This window comes from Papio anubis, chromosome 1, assembly GCF_008728515.1.
Source record: "Papio anubis isolate 15944 chromosome 1, Panubis1.0, whole genome shotgun sequence".
NCBI classification, from domain to species: domain Eukaryota; kingdom Metazoa; phylum Chordata; class Mammalia; order Primates; family Cercopithecidae; genus Papio; species Papio anubis.
In genome coordinates, this window is record NC_044976.1 from 202,667,327 (window position 1) to 202,684,714 (window position 17,388).

General features: G+C 40.7%; 1 protein-coding gene across 3 annotated transcripts in view; it reads right to left on the reverse strand.

The window, feature by feature from the left end:
• The window catches only part of PCNX2 (pecanex 2), a 304,697-nt gene that overhangs the window by 187,536 nt on the left and 99,773 nt on the right, over positions 1 to 17,388 (reverse strand). For all 3 annotated transcript variants that reach the window (XM_021931429.2, XM_021931434.2, XM_017953734.3), the window contains exons 16-17: positions 2,937 to 3,046; positions 1,667 to 1,763 (exon numbers count right to left, since the gene is read on the reverse strand). In XM_021931429.2, coding sequence (XP_021787121.2) covers positions 1,667 to 1,763; positions 2,937 to 3,046 — 207 coding nt within the window. The remainder of the gene's footprint in view (positions 1 to 1,666; positions 1,764 to 2,936; positions 3,047 to 17,388) is intronic.

The window sequence follows — 17,388 nt, forward strand, 5'->3', positions numbered from 1 at the left end:
TTTTATTCCCTTGTGATGGAAAAAAAAAAAAAAAAGCCTTAATACATTAGCTTGAATTGTGACCACACTCAAAGGCACAAAAGCTGAGTATGAATTTTTTTAAAGGCTATCCTGTTGGCTGTGAGTCCCATACATTGTCTTGAAATGGCAGGCTGCAATTAAATTCAACTAAATTCCATGAACTCTACTGAGCACCCACTGTAACAACAGGCACTGGCTCTGTGGATATCAAGACAAATGAGACACAGTCCTGGCTGGATCAACAGACTATTCCCTTTTCCTTTTATCTGTCATTCCTAAGAAAACCAGGAAAAGTGTGAGTCAAGGACATTAAATGGTTCCAAGCTCAATACTCAGATGTATGAGACCTTACACAATTAATGAGCATTGCTTTTCAAAGTATGAATGTTTGTAAGTTGATACCAAAGAAACTATATCTGCTAAAAGAATTTTTGAAGCTGTCCAGAGCCCTTTTCCTGGTGAACAAGGAAATGGCATCATTATTTTATAGCTGTAGGATTCTCTTGTTCCCTCCTTCCTCTCCTTCTTCCTTTTCTTCTCCTGTGCTCAACCCAGTGTGGTTACCCCCTTCTCTGTGACCCAGCCATAAGTCTAAAGCTCAAGGGCCCCAAGCAATGGCTGTGCAGACATCAACTTTGAAAGAGTGCTCTGAACTAAGCATGGTGCTTAGGGGAGATGTGGACAACAGCTGTGTGTGGACCACATCAGGAGGGCAGGTTGGCTAAACGTTTATCAACAAGCTTTCATTTGTGCAGAGCCCACCTGCTATTTGGTGCCAGCAATACGCAAAACTGACTGAATGTGATCCATGTGACTATCCTGACAAACTGCAGCCACCTGAGGGCCACCTAAGCGCCCGCACCATGTGTGCACAACAGCCGCCATCAAGATGCTCTAAAGGGCTTGTAAAAAAAAAGGTTCCTCTTCAAAGACTTTCCTCCCCATTTAATTAGGAATAAATAGTAACTTCTCTTAGAAGCAAAATGTATTCAAAGACCTGTGCTAACATTCTTAAATATCTGCTAGCCGTGATAAAGAAATCAATGTACTTTATGTTCTTAGCTCCCACAGTTTAGCCTAAATATTTGCCCTGGAGGCTTATACTGGTCCAAGCAAGCATTAGGTTATAGCCTGTTCCTCTTCCTTATTTGAAGGTGTTTTTACCTTTCTCAGCATTCCACAAATTACTACCTCCTTCCTTTGTTCTCCTCTGCCTTTGCCTCTTTTAAAAAGTTCTAAGTTGCCAGCTCACAAATACAGAATGTGAGGTCCCGTTCCAGCCAATGGAAACCGGACACAGCAGTAGGGTGGACACTTTGGGTTATAAATGATCCTGTCTCCTTTGTTTGGTGTACTCTCGTGGCAAAACTGCTGGCGAGTGTACCCTTTCTGCAGAAACTATAAAAATGGCCTTGCTGAGTAAATTAAATTTATGTTCAAGTGCTATTTCTTTATGGCACCGGAGAACAAGCATTTCAAACTGGGCTGCACCTGGCAGGCAGCTCAACAGCCCAGTGTGCCAGTTACCAAGCGAGGTGTCTCTTTCTGTCCTAGTCCTTCTCCTGTCCACCTGCCTAGAGCTCCACTGATCTCTGCGGAAAGGTGAGGCCCTCCTATACTACATTACACAATGCAAATGTCTCACCACCGAATCTTTCATCTTCTTGGGGAGAGGGTCAGCAGCTGACTCTTCCAGATTTTGATGTAAAAATTTAGGCAACAGTCTGCATTGGATGAAGGACCTGAAAGTGGAAAAACACATGGGTTTTACTTTATCAAAGATGTTCCTGGGACAGTGTTTTTGGTAAATAACTTCACCTTAGATCTCACACCCACACATGACAAAAACAAGTGCTCTCTTCATTTAAAAATTTATAATAAAAAGAGGGACATGTTCAAGTGATCATAAAGATAGTGTTTTGATTTGTAAATTTCATCCTAATGAGAGCAGTCAAGTACCTTAGCAGTATCATTGCCCTCTGCTGTCAGCAGTGGGACACAGGGAAGGTCCTCCATCTCTCCCAGCCCACTAGGCCTTCATCTTCACAATTAGCAGCAGAAAGTGAACATTGCACTAATACAATTGACACTAAAAATTGTGTGAACCATGTTTAACTTTTCTTTCCCCCATTTTTCATGCCTTTCATACTGCTGAACCTAATAGCCTAAAATTATGGTGTCTATGGTCCTCAAAGAGTTATGGTTATCTTAAGTTAAAATCTTTCATAAATTTAAACAAATTACATAAGATGCTACTGCCAATATCTGAAACCCACTGTGGCATCACATGAAAGATTTCCAGTGCCAGAGTACACGTTACCAAAGACTTAAAGATAATGATTAAAGGGAAGATTGTAATGTATACTTTCACATTACTAAGGATTACATTAAATACATACTAACACTTTGGTGCAAATCTCACTTTAAATCCAGAAGGCGTTGACCAGATTGAGAACAACAACAACAAAACAATAATATCAAACAAAATCTTTCCTTTCAGAGGTGCTGGTTTAGTCTCCCCAGGGTAACTGCCTAGACTAAAGGCAGGGATGCAGCTTCATGGATCTAGAGAGGGTATTGTTGAGGTGGTAGCTTCTCATCCAACTCACCCAAGGGAAAGTCACAACAGGGCTTGGGTGTTATCGGCCTTCTGTTCCTGCCACTGTGCATTTTACTCCAAAATCAAAAGAGCAAAGCTAAAATGTTTGCTAGATGTTCACTTTTAATTGTTATTAGTTTCTGGCTAGTCCTGTATTTCTCCTCCCCTCCTCTAGTGAGTGATCAGCTAGTTTAATAATGAGAATCAAGTCACAATGGGCAGTGAATTGCTGTCTCCCCACCTCAGTCACAGCGCAAAGCTGCAGGAACCATGCCCCCAGCTCAGTGATGAGAGAGCGCAGGCGTAGACCACTCACATGAGTACAGATGGGTCACTGCTCTGCCGGCTCAGATGGTAGGAAAGGGCGACCAAGAGGCCACAGAAGGCTGAAAACAGGGCCGGGATGTGCTGCGTGCTCCACGGTTCCTAAAGAAAATATGTCAGTTAGCCAAGTCCCTCCACGACTGCATGGATAGCAGGATCTCTATCAAACATTTAGAAACATCCCCAAGTTCCAGCTGGATGGACGAGTTATTCCTGTGACCATTCCTGCCCGTGGGCATATAAGCATCTGGTGGGCACACAAAAAAACTCACCTATTGGTTTATAAACATTGAGTTTGATAAGGGACTTTTTGACTAATAGTACATACTTATATGAATAAAACTGAATCTTTCCTGAAATTAAGCTTACAATTTTTTATAGAATGTAGTGTTAAACATGTGTCACTCCTCCGAATTCAATATAATTAATAACAATTATAATAATTGCATTTCTCAGTGTTTATGAATTGATTGTCTAAATGGCATAAGAAGTGTAAAAATAACATAAGAGATTAAATAGACTAACGAACTGAAAACTTGATAAAGATTGTAGAAAGTAGAAAAGTTCCTCTTCAAAGCTCATCTTGGTTTAAAAATAAAATAATACACACTAGGAATAATAGCTTCTTACTCTAAAGCCTCCTATCAACTATCAGTTTTTACACTTTAGCCCAGTTAGTTGCTTTGGCTTACTCAGGCATGTCTGGAGAGGCCCAGGCAAGTCTTAGCTCATAGCTTATGCCGCTTCCCTGTTTGGAAATGTTATTGCTTCCTTAAACCTTTCGTGAGCAACTTCCTCTTCTTCTTTGTTCTCCCTTGCACTTACCTATTTAGGAAAGTGTTAATAAGCTATTAGCAAATAGGGTATCAGTTTAAGACTGTGAGGTCCAACTCCAGCCAATGGATGCTGGACACAGCAGTAAGGACGACCCAAATGCGTAAGGGATAAATATGTCTGCTTTTCCTTTGTTCACGTGTGCTCTTGCCATTGTTCCATCTGTGTGGGGCACCCTTTCTGCAGAAAGCAAAAATGGCCTTGCTGAGATAATTAAATTTACGTTTGAGTGCTATTTCTTTGTGGCACCAGGGAACAAGCATTTCTAACAAAGATTAAAGATAGTCACCTGAGGAAAGAGCAAAGTTATTTGAAATGAAAAGAGACAGGCTCTTCAGGTTTAATTTGATAGAAGCATAGATGTCAGTTATCAACACATTGTACTCAGCCTGGCAGAGCAGAACATGGGAAATACATGTTACCACCCCAAGCAGTGTGGTGGCCTGGGACTCCGGCTCTCCTTCCACACACACCTGCTGCTCCCACCAACACAAACATGTCTCTCACACACCAAGAAGAAAACATCTACATATTTAACCTTCTCAGTCACCATCAGTGGAATCACTGATGCCTTCCGAAAGCTGAATTTAGTCAAGAACTTAAATACTTTTCTCTCAAGATTTTTTTTTAAGGATGGGTTAATTGTGCTTACAATGAAATCTACAAATGAATGAGTCAAGTGTGCTTAGCAGTTATCCTCTGTAACTGCTAAAATAGGCTGGAAAAGCAAATGATACAGTGGATAGAGCAAGTGATTTTATTTTTGCGTGCTTCATTTTCCTAGAAATTAAAATGTATTTATTTTATCTTCCCCATTGTGGAAGTCTAAACACCCTAAAGCAGTACCTGGAAAGCAAATTGCAGGGAGCTGACTCTCGCTGAGGGTGCTGAGCTGCATGGCTACAAAGTCAGGAAGTAAGACTCACTGCCTCCAGATGCACTCCCCACACAGCTCCCCACACCAGGACGCCCTGCATGCCTTTCAGATCAGCTTCCCAGAGGGTCGGGTGCAGTGCCTTTTCCAGCGCCCTAAGGTACCATGTCTGCATTCATTATTTCCCACCAATGTTGCTGAAAAGCTCAAACCCAGTGATGAGGTATTCTGCATGGACCTCTTCTTTCTTTGGAGTTTCATCAGCAACACCTTCCCTTCCAGTGTCCAAGGGACAGGTGTACTTCCTCCTTCCTGAGCCCAACCCTCCTCTCACACTAGGATGTCCTACTCTCTTTTCATTGGTCCCCTCTGCCCTACCTATAAAAATGCTTAAGTTGTTGACATCTTTTTTTTTTTTTTTGAGACGGAGTCACTCTCTATCACCCAGGCTAGAGTGCAGTCATGCAATCTCGGCTGACTGCAACCTCTACCTGCCGGGTTCAAGCACCTCAGCTTCCCTAGTAGCTGGGATTACAGGCGCACACCACCACACCCAGCTAATTTTTTATTATAGTAAAGACAGGGTTTCACCATGTCGGTCGGGCTGGTCTCGAACTCCTGACCTCAGGTGTTCTGCCTGCCTCTGCCTCGCAAAGTGTTGGGATTACAGGTGTGAGCCACCACACCCAGCCAGTTGCTGACATCTTTAACAAATAAAAAAAGTCCTTCTTCCCCTTGATCCAGTTGGCCTTGAAAGCTACTGTACTCTCTTAGTCTGATTGGGCTGATATAACAAAATGTCACAGACTAGGTGGCTTATAAACCACAGAAATGTACTTCTCTCAGTTCTGGGGGCTGAAAGCCCAAGTTGCAGGAAGGAGGTTTGTTGTCTGGGGAGGCCCTGCTTCCTGATTCCTAGATGATGCCCTTTTGTTGTGTTCTCACATGGTACAAGATACAGGAGAGCACTCTAGGGCCTCTTTTACAAGGACACTAATCTGATTCATGAAGATTCCTCCCTCAATACCTGTAATTACCTCACAAAGCCCTCACCTCCGATACCATTACATTGGGGATTAAGTTTCAACACGAATTTTGAGGGACACATTCAGTCTATGGCATACACTATTCCTCATTTTTCTTTCAGTGCCATCCCAGCTTTTTGAAGGTCTGAGCTCCACATTTCACTCCTGGTCATCAGTGAATGACTCAGTAGTCTCTGTCAAGCTGGGTACCTCCCATGAGTGGAGGTCTTACCATGAGCTGTGTGACCTTGGCTAAATTACTAGACATCTCTGACCACTGAGTTCCTCTTCTTTAACAAGAAAAACAATACCTACTCAATGGTTGTTGTGAGGGTGCGTTTCTGTAACGCAGGTGATTTGTTTTAAGTTTTTGACATGGGAGGGGTCAATGCACCCCCCCTTGATGAAGGACGCCTGAGAGCTGTTTCATTCCCACCGTCTTCACAGTCTCCTGATCCTTGTGTGCCATCAATATACCTTTTCAGTGCCACTCTAATCTGCCTCTTCTTTCCATTGCATCCTGTCTGGTTAAGGCCTCCACTGTCTTGTTCCAGGACTACCGTTAATGCTTCCTAATGGGGACTCACCCTTCAGTGTCCACACTCAACCCCACCCCACAGATCCCATGCTGTCCTTTGCATAGTGACAGAGTGGTTCTCCTCCCCAAAACCCTAATCGGATCATGTCTGTGCCCTTTACTCAGTACCTTTAATGATTCCTCATTACCTACCAAATGAAATCTACTCCACAGGCAGCTGCATAAGCCCACCTTTTCAGCATCCTTCCTCACATTTAGGATGTACACAGCAGCAAACCCGAAAGATAAATTGTTCCCTGCCCTCCTGCCTTTGCCCACATGGTTCCATCTGCACAGAGGGCTCTTCTGCCCCGACTCCGTTCCGTTCTGTTCCATTCCATTCCATTCCATCCATTCCATTCCCCTCTACCTGGTGAACTCCTACCCATGATTCAGTGCCCAGCATAAGAAGTTCCACCTGCTCAGTGCTGCCTCCTCTGACTTCCCAGGCAGAACGGAATCCTCCTCCTCTGTGCATCAAAATCACCTTTAAACATCCCTAGGGTAGCATTTAAGATATCTCCTTTGTTTTTCAGGGGCATAGCTGGGCTCTGACCCTCATCAGAGGGCACCTGCCCACAGGAGTTGTGTATACACATCTGCTAAGTCACAAGGACAGAATAAATCTTCAGCATGTTTCACTGAACTAATAGTGCAAACACTTTTACTATGTTCTTTTATTATGTTTGGTATGAAGACGACCTGCAATAAGACTTGTTAGCTCAAACTCAAAGGCAGCTGGCAACTTTATCCATGTTAGAAAAGACATTCTGGTGCAACCTGATGGCACAATCCCCTTCAAGATGCTACTGGCATCACCATCCCTGAAGCAGCATCTCATATGTGTGCCTGTCCCCCCGACACCTTAGGCACCTCTCACTCAGTCCCACTGTTTACTTGTCTGCCTTCCCATTAAACACTGGACCCCCCCAACAAAGGGCAGCCTTGCATGTTTCTTTCCCCGGTACCTGGCACAAATGTTAGCACACTGACATATCCTTGTGAGGATGACTACAAGGTTCAGGCTTTCATAATGACTCACGTGGACAAGAATTTTCAGCAAGAAAAGAAGATGAAGGAATTGAGTAGCTTACATCAAATGTGGATCAGGCAGTGAAATGCTGTAGAAGTGATGTGATTATCAGAGAAAAGGCAATCTCTTGACAACGTGCTTCTCATTATTCCTTCAAACAGTACCCCCAGCAACAGGAAAGTTATTCTGAAACTTGAGTTTTATGCTTTCAAAAGAGTCCACACATCAAACATTCATTCATTCCTACAATGTGCCGGGTACACAGAAGCATAACTGTGAACAGGACAGAGAGAGCCTTGGAAAGGAAAGACACATGGGTAACTGCAGTCAAGTATGACAGATGAGGAGACAATGAGCTGCTCACAGAGCACACGAGGGGCTGCACAGCAGGAAGCAGAGGCTCACATGAGTCAAGGGAATGGCATTCAAGTGGATCCCTGTACACAAGAAATGCAGAACATGGTCCTTCCGCTGCAGGGGCTTCTGGAAGCGCTAAGCAGGGCGGATAGGGCTGGCTCTTCCATCCTCACATCGACTCCACCCTGCTCTGTCCATCCACCTAGGGCTTCTCTTATTTCATTTCATACTTGACCATTACACAAAACGTGTTCCAAAGGAGAAGAACCTGCTAACTTCTATTTCTTGTCATTGATTCATCTGCACTAACCAGCGCTGTGTATTTAATTCATGATTTTGTGAAGGTGCAACCTTTTCTCTCACATGTAGCCCATACGTATGCATACCCTGGAAGAAATTCCTATGAGGAATGAGTAACTAAGACCCTATAAATAATTCTCACGACATGGATCAGAGAAAAGGTCAAGGGAACAAGTGTTGGCAGAAGTTGGTTCCAGGCTCACTCATCGTTGAAATGAATTGTTCTGTGGAAGGCACTTAACTTCTGGGTGGTTTAGCTTCCTATTCTGTAAAAAGGGGATGACAACACCTTTCTTAATGAGATTTAAAACAGTCTTAACCCCAGAAAAGTTGAATGTCAGTGTTAGGTTTTTATTAATTGGAAAAGAAAGGGTACCCATGATGGATGTTCTTTGCTGACAATAAATTAAGTCCAGGTTCTAAATATATTTTGATAATTGAGTTTGCCTACTTTTATTCCCTCAATACTCCTTGCCTAAATCTCCTCTCATTTTCTCTCTACTTCAATATTTAATCAAACATTTCCAACAAAAACACCAAGGACAGCTGTTACACTCTTTCTGGTTTCTGTCCTGTATTAGTAGAAGTCTGTATTCATTCTTCCATTACATATAATTTCTTTTAAGGATAACTAATAGCTTCGGGGTAAACTGTTGAACAGGAGTAAATGGCAATGTGGCCACAGGGGCAGGAAGAAAGATGTTTATGTCCTTCAATAATAAAAAGCAAAGTAATGCCAGCGGGGCACACTTATTCTTCCAAGAAAAGGGTGAGATAAAGGGTGTTAAGGAGTCCATAGTCCAGGTGCCAATTTTCATGTTTTCTTGGCCAACCTCAAACTTCCACACAACTTTTTCTCAGAAAAAAAACTGACCTTCCCTGAGTTTTGACACATGGTAACAAAGCAAACCACCTGGATCTTCTGAGGGTCTCTCCTGGAAACACCCTCATTCTCCAAGTTAACTGTTCACTTTTTCAACTGATGCAAATGTATACATATATAAATACACACACACACACACACACACACACACACACACACACACACACCCCTCAGATTGGAGGTTGATTTCTCAAGGAAACAAGGACAAGAGAGATTACTTGATTATCAACATCACGGGTTATCCCTTCATGTGCAGGTTATCCCTTCATGTGTCATTTTTCGAAACCCACCATCTTCAAGAAAGATTACTTTACAGTTGGAAGGAACCTCATAACTGAGATGGTCTCACTTCAAGTTATTGATCAAGCAAGGAGACAGGAAGAAAGAGACTTGCCCAAGGTGGTAAGACCAGTACCAGCCTTCACAGCTCTGAATTCAGTGCTCCATGTACCCTACCACCTTAAATGTGTATATAGCTAACTGTAAAAAATATGTAGCCATCCTACCACTTTTCATTAAAAAAAAAAGGTTAGGATGTTTTAATAATCACTGTAACTTACAAGTTCCCAGCATTACAGGCTGTTTGATCCATTTATGCATCCATCCACACAACAGTGTTTGGAAATCTATTGAGCTACCTGCCTATTTCAGTGCTTGTTGAAACACACGTAGAGCAATGACTCAGAGGAAGAAGGGATCAGTTGTATAAAGATTTAAAATTTACAAACATATATCTAAAGATATAAAGATTTTGGAAAGAGATAAAGTTTTAAATGGTCTATTGCCTACAGATAATGAAGCATTTATCATGTGACAGTTTGCTTCAAAATTAACATCTCTAATTGCTCTGAGACGCATCTCATGGGTCTCAAAATTGGGAATGATAAGGACTGACGAGTGCTGGTTTCATAAAACTCCCACAGGGTTTGAAATATTTTTATGAGGTAGTAATAAAACTGTCTAACAGTCCTACATTTCTGTGGCAGATGTCACATGCATTTGGGAATTATCTGATGAGAATGCATAGGGCAGTTCGGCTTTGTACAAAAGCACACTGTGAACACAGTCTGAATTCTAGCATTTTTTTCCTTAGACATTTTAGACACCTCTTATGTTGGAATTTATGGGACAGACTAACTGAGGGTTTGGTTATAAAGTGAATATCAACAGGCCAAATTCTCACTTTGCTATGCCTTTCATATCAGGCTTAAATACTTTCTTTTTAAAGAAACTGATTTTTTTTATCGCATTAAACATAAGGGCATTTTTGAGATTGAGGATTTTATACATCCTAAAATAAGAACGAGATTGTACCATTTTGACTCTGCATAAGTCCTATTTCTAGGTCTATTTTTGACATGAATCCCATCTTTAAGTAAAAGGAGCGCTGGGCCCATAAAGTTCCCGAAATTTAGTAGTGAAAGATGTGTCACCCAGTCCTTGAACTGTGCTCTCTCTTCTTACTTCACACACAGCCTGCGGAGTGTCATGTGGCCAGCACGTGTGAGTGTGCAATGGACACCTTCTAGGCTCTGGCATCCCCCAACCCCTAGAGTGTCCCTCTGTAGCAGCTCTTCTCCATATTCCTCGTGGACCTTGAGCACCCCAGGAGGGGCTCCCCGCTGCCTCGCACTGACCCTAAATTATAGGTCAATATGTGTCCCATAAATAAATGAACAATTATGTGAACACATATGGCAAGTCAGACTTCACTATCTGCTACGAGTAGATTCTTCTTATTTCATCCTGTTTTTTCACTTTGGTGAAAAACATGGTATGTTTATGAATCAAGACAGTATTTCACTTTTAGAGATAGGTACTGAAGAAAAATGAGACTGTCACCCGGCAAGACAGAATAACGGGTCCCATGTATCCAAGTCCATCTATAGCTACATGGATAAATATATAGAGATGCACACACACACACACACACACACAGAAATATGTGTACTTCAGGGAAAACATTAACATTTACTTTCCTTCTCATTGCCCTTTTGCAAGGTATCTGTAATTATTCAATCCAAGATTTTTTAGAGCATACCTTTTATGTGACACACTAATAGGACATAAAAAGAAGCATATATAAACCACAGTCTGTGACTTCAAGGAGCAATGAAAAGTGTGCACAAGCAAGAAGAACCACCGCAACAGCCCCCATGCATTCGGCAGTGAAAACCTGACTTGCTGCTTAACATTCACGACCACACGTAGTTTTTAAAACACTCTGAAGGTAAAAGTAGTGCCCATTTTACACATGAGGAAACAGAGGCTTTTACTTTACTAGTTATTGTGGTACGTATCTGTATTTTTCACATAGAATTGATTACATACAGAAAAAAACAAGGATTGGATGAACAGCAATAGGACAATGTTGTCCTCTGGATTCTGGAAGAGAGAAGATAAACTTTGGCTGGTGTCACTGAAACAAGTTTTGTCTTCCATCACTACTAGGGTCACGACAGCTCAAACTCTGGGCCTAGAATGCTGTTTTCCACCTACCCTCTCCTCTCTGTATCCCTCACTCACCAACAGGCACTACATTTCCTGGATTTGACCCTGGCATGCTCTCGGGGATTACTACCAAAACCCCCAAGTCCAAATTTTACTTCACTCAACAATTGCAATTCTATTCTGAGCCATCAATATTCTTCCTAATTTTTCCCCAAATCAGTGTCAGCTGACACTGTCAAGTTTGAGGGTCATAATAATCCAGCAGTAACTGGGTTTGAGGGTCAATTCTACTTTTTCGCTGACCAGGAGGAACGGAAGCATGGCAGAAAGCACGAGCTGGCTGGCTGAGATCGGTCTCCCCTTCATCCTCAGCGGTAGATACTTCCTCGCAATTTGTTCAGACACCCAAAAGACTTATTACTCCCGGTCTCTTGCAGCTAGAAATGATACAATTCTAGCCATAAAATAAAATGTGAAGTCTGATATAAGTAAAAGTGAGTTAAAACTTAGGTTTTACTTTCAAATTTACTACTATTAGCATTATTAGCACTGTGGTTACAGTCATCATAACCACCAACTATTTATGCTAATAATAGTTATCATTGGTATTAGCTTTCTATTGCCATGTAACAAATTACCACAAACTTAGCAGTTTAAAATAACACAAATGTATGATACAGTTTCCTAGGTCGGGTGCTTGAGCAGAGTGTGGCTGTGTCCTCTGCCCAGGGTCTCCTAGACCGAAATGTCAGTGATGGCTGGACCTCTGATCTTATCTCACACTCCGGGTCCTCTTCCACACTCATTGGTGGTGGGCAGAGCTCAGTTCCCTCTGGCTGTCGCATTGCAGTCTCCGTTTCTTGGATGGTTGTTTAATGGGACATGTTCTAGCTCCTAGAGGCTGCCCCCAGATCTTTGCCATGTTGCTACTTCCATGAGCAGTTAATAACCTGGCTGTTTACTTCTTCCAGGCCAGTAAGGGAGGGTCTCTACTGCTTTTTCTGTCCCTGCCCTCTGGAGTCCCTTTTAAAGGCTCTTCCGATTAGGTCAGACCCATTTTTTTGAGACAGAGTTTTGCTCTGTCGCCCAGGTTGGAGTGTAGTGGTGCGATCTTGGCTCACTGCAACCTCTCTGCCTCCTGGGTTCAAGTGATTCTCCTGCCTCAGCCTCCCAAGTAGCTGGGATTACAGGTGCATGACACACAGCTAATTTTTGTATTTTTAGCAGAAACGGGGTTTCACCACGTTGGTCAGGCTGGTCTTGAACTCCTGACCTCATGATCCACCCGCCTCAGCCTCCCAAAGTGCTGGGATTACAGGCGTGAGCAACTGTGCCTGGCAATCACCCTTTTAAGTTAAATTTTAATTTAAGTTAAAGTTACATGATTAGGGACCATAACTACATCTGCAAAATCTCAAGTTTGCCAGATAATGTAACCTAATCACAGGACTGACATCCCATCCCCTTCACAGGTCCTGCCCACACTCAAGGGGAGGAAATTGTACGAGGCATGTATGCCAGGGGATAGGAGTCTTGGGGCCATCTTAGAATTCAGCCTCCCACACCACTTAACTGGAACCTTTAGCCAGGCACTTTATAGACACTGATTTGATTTGATTTGCTTGTTACAACATCCACATGCAGTAGGTACTACTAATCCATTTTACAATGGAAAAAACTATGTGAATTAGTCATGTACACTTAGGCAAATGAGTATTGTGTGTTTCAGGTTCACCACTGGAAAATACGAATGTTAATATCTTCCTTATTGATTACATAGAGATATAGTAAGGGGTAAATGAGAAGACGCTTGGGAAATTATTTTGTAGATTAAAGAACCGTTGATCTGCAACGATCTTATATGCTGTGAATTGTTCTTTCAACTAGACAAACATATTTACACTTCAAGTGTGGTAGTGAGGATGCCACAAAAGGAAGACTGAAAAGATATAGATCTGGGATCTGGGGTGTGTGATGCGGAGTAAATTACTTAAATCTCTCTTTGGCAGTTCATTTTCTCATTTTAAATAATCAAATGAAGGAACTGGACTAGGAGGCATCTCAGGTCCACTTCAGCATTAAATAATATCTAGAACTGTGAGTTTGTTTTACATTTACAATTAGATTTTAAATCCTGAGTGCCTGTAAAGTAGCACGATGTTAGGCTGTAATCCTGTAGGACCCAGAAGAAATATGGGAAAAACTCTCCCGCAAGCAGTTGTTAAGGATACGTGGGAAACATTAAATTATAATAATGTGCTTCCACCTCTGGATCCCCTTGCCATCAATAAAAAAGAATCTCTTTGTAAAGGATAATAAAAAATAGAAATCATAGTTTATCCAGACACAGAAACCCCAGTTAATTAACTACTGAACTATTTCTCCAAGGAGCAAATATTCTGGTTGTTTCTGTATATCACTGTTGAATACTATTTAAGTCAATGAGGGAGTCCATTTATATGTTACTTGGTACTATCTTGGACAAGTCAAAGAAAATATGAAATTAAAAGAGGAATCAAATTATCTTTCCCTAATTAATATTCCAGAGGACAAAATTAACTCATGATCTCTGAATCTGCTTCTACCAAGTGATAATAATAAAAATTAAGGAAATAAACACATATAGCATGACCCATATGGAAAACTATATCTCTAGCAAGGCAGCTGACATGCTGAAATGGTTCACAAGGATCCATCAATCCATCACGACACACTAGAGATGAAAGGAAAAAAAAAATCAATTCCAGCAATGCAAAGAGTAAGCATAAAAGGTATAAACAAAAGCATCGTTAAACAAGAAGTAGAATCACAGCTCTGGGTAAGTGGGAGTTAGATTGAAGATGGGTGAGCTTTTCTTGTTTCCTGAGGACCCTCTTGACAATTTGCTAACCACATTCATTCAATTCACAGCATTTAATAGGTGCTGCATCTTAAAGCAGAGAGTCAGTCTGAGACCATTAGAAAACTCAGGACTTACAAATGAAACGGGAGAAATTCAAATTGCTCTATTTTTACCAAAAGGTGTTTCAAAACATGGTTAGAACATTAAGGTTTTTCTTTTTTTTATTACAACAGACTATACTATTTACTGCAAGTGATCTTTGTTCCATGCTGAGCAAGGGAAGTCAATACCTCCCTGAGATGAAATAAGCCTTCCCAAAGTTCCCCAGTCTCAATTGGTCAAAAGCCTGTTTCAACACCTAAGTAAACCCCAGAGTCCTTGAAGTATTTCTTTCCATCACAGAGTTAACAACGTGCTTTTAAAATGGAATCTGTTTACTCTGATTCAACAATTACTTACACCTATAACAAGCCATAAACTGAATAGAAAACAGAAATAAAAGTCTCAGCCCAGGATAGAGAATAGAGTTTATCTCTCAGGCTGGCTCTGATCAGTTGGCACTGGCTGACTGTAATATTTCCTGGGCAGCCCGAGGTACTACAGACCTCAGTTAGAAAAAAATGCTGTGATCTATTAGCAATGTCGGATATGAAAATGGAGCCACATTTGGGGAGGTAAGGGAATAACTGTATCTGTCCAGGAACTAGGTAAAAACCCAAGATACTCTATTTTTTGAATACCAGATTCTTCAGTAGTTTCTAAAACCCTTTAAGAATCTTGCAAGAAAAAGTTGTGTAACAATCTATGAATGCACATTACTTTTGAGAGTATCTAAACTGATGATAATTGTGGGTGTTCAGCATTTGTCAAATGCATGTTAAGTTCCTGAGGAGAAAGGACTGTCTTTTCCTCCTCCCATATCTCTACAGTACCCGGCAGAGCCATTGCTGAACAATAAATATGTGTTGACTATCACAGAATACGAACTTTTCAGCTTCTGCATCAGTTACAGAGAGCTTGCATGTTTCCACTTCCATCAATCAAGTATAATGATATTTACATCGGATGCTGTTTGCTATTCAGGGTTGCCAAGAAGGGTAAAGTGTGGTGGGGTCCCAGTCCAAATGGTATCAAGAACACCAGGAACTAGATCTCCCTCTTCCTAGAGCTCATTAAGTGTCCAATAAAATATTCAAAAAGAGAAAAGCCTGAACCCACACTGGGAACCAGAGCAAGTTACTTGTGTACAAGTCATAGACCCTGAGGAATTTATGCCAGACCTTGTATTACAGATGGGTCTAGAATGAAAGAAGATTGTAAGGTCTGATTCCAACTCCTCTCTCCATTTGAAAGGCAGCAGTGTACTGAGGAAGTAAATAGGAAAAGACCTCTGCTAACATCACCTAAATGAGAGGTGGAAGGGCTGGCAGTGAGTATAGACCAAGGGGTTAACAGACATTTTACCACTTGGCCTTGCACGTCTGTGGATGGGCAGTCTGCAGCAACTCCTGCTGTCGCAGAGGTGGCAGGATTTATTCAATCAGGTCATGGATGTAGAAGTTAGGGCCAGGAGAGTAAAACAGAGATAATTACTTTCCCAGGCATTTCATTCATATCTATTGCCTGTGATGAGCTTCCTGATATAACTACCCAAAACTCCATCAATAAGACATTTTCCCTGGGAAAATCATCTCTGAACTAGCAGTGTATTACTGAAACATGCTTTGTTTCATTTTCCTCTCTTCTTGTGTTTCAGATATGAGGTACTTCTGAAAAGATCTAGCCAAGGAGTCTTACAATTCCCTAACAGAAACCAGTTCAATTCTTTCTTGACTATAAGACAGAAGTCATGAAGTCTAACATCAATGTGGGCAGCCAAGTGACATGTGGGTCAGGCCTAAAAGAATATAGGACACGATGAGACCCGTGAGCTTGTGGTAGCTGTGAGTTACTATTCAGTGTCAGCAGGTTGTTACCAAATGGGAAGGTCAGCCCAGTGTTGCCAGATCTTCACATTGTTTAAGAGAAGTAGGAGAATCATATTTTTACACTGACTGTCCTAATATTAAATGTTGGCTGGAAAAAAAATTTAAACATTCTACAGGCCGAACACAAAACAGGTCTGTGAACTAACAAAGACGATACTAGGTGACCAAAGACACACTCTCACTGCGAAATGAGAAAAAAACACATGACAGAAAGCATTCTGAAAATGAGATAATCTCTTTAAAGGGACCGCTTACAGAAGCTTTCTAAAGCATATTTACATCAAAAAGAAAAAATGTTTGGAAAATATGATTTTAAGTCTCAACTTTAAAGCTAAGCAACCAATTATGAAGGTCAAATAATATGAATGCCAAATTTCAAACTGCAATTTAGAACAAATAGCAAACAATGCAGAAAATAAAATTTATCACTGTAAAATTAGGATAACAATAGTACTTGTCTCACAGTTATGCTATGTGAAGTAAATGATATAAAATATATATAATAGTGCAAAAAATTTCTGGAGATCTGCTGTACAACATTATGCCTATAGATAACAATACTGAATTGCACACAAAAAGTTAAAAGGATAGATTTCATGTTAAGAGTTCTTACTGTAACAATAAATACATTTTAATCTGTATTTATTATTTATACTTATATATTATATATAATTATATATTATTTTAACACATTTCAATAATATATAACATTTATGTTATTTGTTACTATAATTTATCAAACCATTTTAAATAATTTATATTTTATAAATCATATTTTATAACTAGTATATACATAAACTAGTATAATTCCTAGTACGCAATAACTTCTCAATAAATATTTGTTAGTTTCATCATTCTTGAAATGAGAAACTCTAGAACTGTACCAGAACTCAAAGAAAAAATATAAGGAGAGGAAAATGATGAAAAAGAAATGAGAGACACTAAAAACAGCCAAAAGTTAAAGTCTGTGAAAAATTAAATCATATTATGTGAACAGAATCGACAATGTCATTAATCAAAACATAAGAGGGAAATTTTTCCTCTAGATAGAGTCTTCAATGTGAAAAGTGAAAATGGGCATGGTGCTCCAGAAAACTTAAGAAAGAGAACCACGCCTAATCATAGTCCACTAACTTCTTTTAAATTTCAGACTATAGGAAAGAATTCTACAAACATTCAAGAAAGAAATTTTAGTCCTATTGTTTTTCTCTTCAAAACTAAACACTGACAAGTGATGCCTACAATTCAGATGTAGAAATCCACAGTGTCCTGCTCACAGC